This window comes from Hyalella azteca, unplaced genomic scaffold (assembly GCF_000764305.2).
Source record: "Hyalella azteca isolate HAZT.00-mixed unplaced genomic scaffold, Hazt_2.0.2 contig10905, whole genome shotgun sequence".
Taxonomy (NCBI): Eukaryota; Metazoa; Arthropoda; class Malacostraca; order Amphipoda; family Hyalellidae; genus Hyalella; species Hyalella azteca.
Window position 1 is genome coordinate 1 of NW_025940924.1, and position 2188 is coordinate 2188.

General features: G+C 42.2%; 1 protein-coding gene across 1 annotated transcript in view; it reads right to left on the reverse strand.

The window, feature by feature from the left end:
* Positions 1 to 10: 10 nt before the first annotated feature.
* The window catches only part of LOC108679584, a gene marked incomplete at its 3' end in the record, with an annotated part of 2732 nt that continues 554 nt past the window's right edge, over positions 11 to 2188 (reverse strand). Inside the window, exons 2-5 of the mRNA XM_018168235.1 lie at positions 2049 to 2179; positions 1777 to 1843; positions 1007 to 1131; positions 11 to 170 (exon numbers count right to left, since the gene is read on the reverse strand). Of these exons, the coding sequence (XP_018023724.1) occupies positions 11 to 170; positions 1007 to 1131; positions 1777 to 1843; positions 2049 to 2179 (483 nt within the window). The remainder of the gene's footprint in view (positions 171 to 1006; positions 1132 to 1776; positions 1844 to 2048; positions 2180 to 2188) is intronic.

Sequence of the window (2188 nt, forward strand, 5' to 3'; positions counted from 1 at the left end):
GTGCAGGTACCTGGCATGGTGGTACCCAGGCAGGGGGCGAGCTCGGCGAGGTACGTGCAGGGTATCTCGTAGGGCGCGTACCTCCCGGGGTCCGGGCTGAGGATGGACCGGGCCGCGGGGGAGAGGGGCTGCACCTCGGGCCACAGCATGCGGTCCACTAGGCCCCGGACCTGTGCACACCTGTGCCTTCTGTACGACCTTTATACTGTGTACAGTACAGTGTATACCGTCTATACTGTACAGTATATCACGTGTAAACAGTACAGTATACTGTATATCACGTCTATATAGTATACAGTGTCTCTACAGTACAGTATATCACGTATACACAGTACAGTATACTGCATATCACGTCTATACAGTATATAGTGTCTATACAGTACAGTATATCACGTCTATACAGTATACAGTGTCTCTACAGTACAATATATCACGTATATACAGTACAGTATACAGTGTCTATATAGTACAGTATATCACGTTTATACAGTATACGGTGTCTATACAGTATACGGCGTCTATACAGTACAGTATATCACGTTTATACAGTATAAGGTGTCTGTACAGTACAGTATATCACGCCTATACAGTGTTTATACAATACAGTATATCACGTCTACACAGTATACAGAGTCTATATAGTACAGAATATCACGTCTATAAAGTATACAAAAGCCCCATGTCATTTAGTCACAAAACATCATAAATAAATAAAATGAATTTAATATTTTTAATTCCTTACAATTTTATTCATTATAAACCCAATGATTTAGTAAAAAAATTATAAATAAATGAAATGAATTTAATATTTCTAATACCGGTACCTTACCATTTCGTTCGTTATAAGACCAGTGATTTAATCAAAAAACATAATAAATAAATGAAATGAATTTAATATTTCTGATTCCATATCATTATTTTCGTTATAAGCCCTGTGATTTATTAAAGAAATAATAATAAATGAATAAAAAAATAAATGAATAAATAAATTATCGCTGCAGCTGACCTTGTTGACGAGAGAGGGGGCGCTGGGGACCCCGGTCCCGAACCCCTGGTAGCGCCCGTCGGGCCCCGACCCTGTCACACATGACCCCATCCCGGGGGGTGGCGGACCCGCGACATCCCCCACACCTGTAACACCCGTGACACGTGTAGCTGACACCCGTGACATGTGTAGCTGACACCCGTGACATGTGTAGCTGACACCCGTGACACGTGTAGCTTGAGCAATCATCATGTAATCATTAAGCAATCACCATGTGACCATTAAGCAATCACCATGTGACCATTAAGCAATCACCATGTGACCATTAAGCAATCACCATGTGACCATTAAGCAATCACCATGTGACCATTAAGCAATCACCATGTNATATATACTACAGTGTTAGGATCTGTCTCTTATACACATCTAGATGTGTATAAGAGACAGGTGTAGCTGACACCCGTGACACGTGTAGCTGACACCCGTGACACGTGTAGCTGACACCCGTGACACGTGTAGCTGACAACCGTGACACGTGTAGCTGACACCCGTGACACGTGTAGCTTGAGCAATCACCATGTAACCATTAAGCAATCATCATGTAACCATCAAGCAATCGTCATGTAAACATTAAACAATCATCATGTAACCATCAAGCAATCACCTTGTAACCATTAAACACCATATAACCATCAAGCAATCACCATCTAATCATCAAACAATCACCATCTAATCATCAAGCAATCACCATCTAATCATCAAGCAATCATCATGTAACCAGCATGACCCACCCCCAGCTCTAAGTAGGTCATCGTCAGCGCTGACGAGGGAGGCGTCGAAGAGGTCAGCGAGGAGGTCCTGAGGGAAGGGGGGGGTGTCAGTTGAGGCAGGCTTTATTTTGATTATAAGTATGAATCAAAATCTCATTCCTTGATTTTACTATGAATGGAAAAAAATTATATAATTATATTTAATTATTTATAATAATTATATTTAATTATTGTTTCTTTATTGATGATGTTCGGAATAAATTTGCGGAGCAGAGTCTAACAACAGAGCTGACAGAGCGCCAGAGCTGACAGAAAGCCAGAGCTGACAGAGCGCCAGAGCTGACAGAGCGCCAGAGCTGACAGAAAGCCAGAGCTGACAGAGCGCCAGAGCTGACAGAAAGCCAGAGCTGACAGAGAGCCAGAGCTGACAGAG